This window comes from Callorhinus ursinus, unplaced genomic scaffold, assembly GCF_003265705.2.
Source record: "Callorhinus ursinus isolate GAN/ISIS: 27379988/994484 unplaced genomic scaffold, GSC_fseal_2.0 scaffold1019, whole genome shotgun sequence".
Taxonomy (NCBI): Eukaryota; Metazoa; Chordata; class Mammalia; order Carnivora; family Otariidae; genus Callorhinus; species Callorhinus ursinus.
In genome coordinates this window covers 5856-7556 of record NW_027398074.1, presented here as the reverse complement: position 1 = coordinate 7556, position 1701 = coordinate 5856, and the positions used below count along the sequence as shown (strand labels likewise).

Genomic DNA, 1701 nt, shown 5'->3' with positions numbered 1-1701 from the left:
CCATTTATTTTTTTTCTGGAGAACAGCTTTTCTTCAGTCCTTAAGGACTTAGCTCCTTACATGGGCTTTGGTGGAGGTCGTGGGGCAGCACCTGCAGGTCTAAATCGGGGTGGGGGTGTTCGGTCCTTCCGTGCTTCACGAGAGCGATTCCTGACTACCTTGCTGTGAATGGCACAACTCACACAATAATGTAGTTTCACATACAGCTTGGGAAGCACATAGGCGTCGAAGACGCTCGCTTCGGAAATGTCCCTGACGGCGGCAGCCTCTACTATGTTCCGTATAACGAACTTCTTAATGGCCTTATCCTTGGGCACACAACGGGCGCAGTTGGTGCAGCGAATAGGCTGCACGTGGCCGCGGCCCTTTTTGGCACGACCATTATTCCTTCTTTTCTTGGTCATCTTGGTAGCGAGACCCGAGAGAGCTCAACCAACTTCTTATCTTATCAATTCCTTTTATAAAATCTTTTATAATTTTCATCTTTATGGTCATATTCCTTCCCTTCATCATATTTCACCTTATTTTTGTAAAAATACAAGCATTTCTTTCTTTAAAATTTTGGGAGGAAGTTTCTTCTAACAGACCAAAATATGCCCAAAATCTAGTGTGTGGAACTGATCTATTCACCAGCCTGATCATATTTGATAATATTCTTTTTTTTAATCTTTTTCTTTTTTCTCTTTCCCTTTCTTTTCCCCTGGTTTCAGGTCTCTTCTAATTTGTTTAGTGTATATTTTTCTGGGGTCTTTGTTACCCTGTTAGCATTTTTTTCTCTCATTCATCTATTCTCCTCTGGACAAAGTGACAAGATGGAAAAAATCACGTCAAAAAAAAGAAAAAAAGAACAAGATGCAGTACCAACTGCCAGGGACCTAATCAATATGGACATTAGCAAGATGTCGGAACTAGAGTTCAGAATGACAGTTATAAAGATACTAGTTGGGCTTGAAAAAAGCATGGAAGATAATAGAGAAACCCTTTCTGGAGAAATAAAACAACTAAAATCTAAACAAGTCAAAATCAAAAAGGCTATTAATGAGGTGCAATCCAAAATGTAGCAACTAACTGCTAGGATAAATGAGGCAGAAGAGAGAATTAGTGACCAAATGATGGAAAATAAAGAAGCTGAGAAAAAGAGAGATAAACAACTACTGGATCACGAGGGCAGAATTTGAGAGATAAGTGATACCATAAGATGAAACAATATTAGAATAATTGGGATCCCAGAAAAAGAAGAAAGAGAGAGAGGGGCAGACGGTATATGGGAGCAAATTAGAGCAGAGAACTTCCCTAATTTGGGGAAGGAAACAGGCATCAAAATCCAGGAGGCACAGAGAACCCCCATCAAAATCAATAAAAGTAGGTCAACACCCTGACATCTAATAGTAAAACTTACAAGTCTCAGAGACAAAGAGAAAATCCTGAAAGCAGCTCGGGAGAAGAGATGTGTAACCTACAATGGTAGAAACATCAGATTGGCAACAGACCTATCTACAGAGACCTGGAAGGCCAGAAAGGACTGGCATGATATCTTCAGAGCACTAAACGAGAAAAATATATATGCAGCCAAAAATACTATATCAAGCTAGGCTGTCATTGAAAATAGAAGGAGAGATAAAGAGCTTCCAGGACAAATAAAAACTAAAGGAATTTGCAAACATGAAACCAGCCCTACAAGAAATATTGAAAGGGGTCCTC

At 39.7% G+C, this 1701-nt stretch overlaps 1 protein-coding gene across 1 annotated transcript; it reads right to left on the bottom strand.

Moving 5' to 3' along the window:
* Positions 1-6: 6 nt before the first annotated feature.
* On the bottom strand, positions 7-422 carry LOC112819047 (small ribosomal subunit protein eS26). The gene has a single exon (XM_025866082.2). It carries the CDS (start codon positions 402-404, stop codon positions 57-59), a length of 348 nt encoding a protein of 115 aa, XP_025721867.1. The 5' UTR covers positions 405-422; the 3' UTR covers positions 7-56.
* Between the last annotated feature and the right edge of the window lie 1279 nt (positions 423-1701).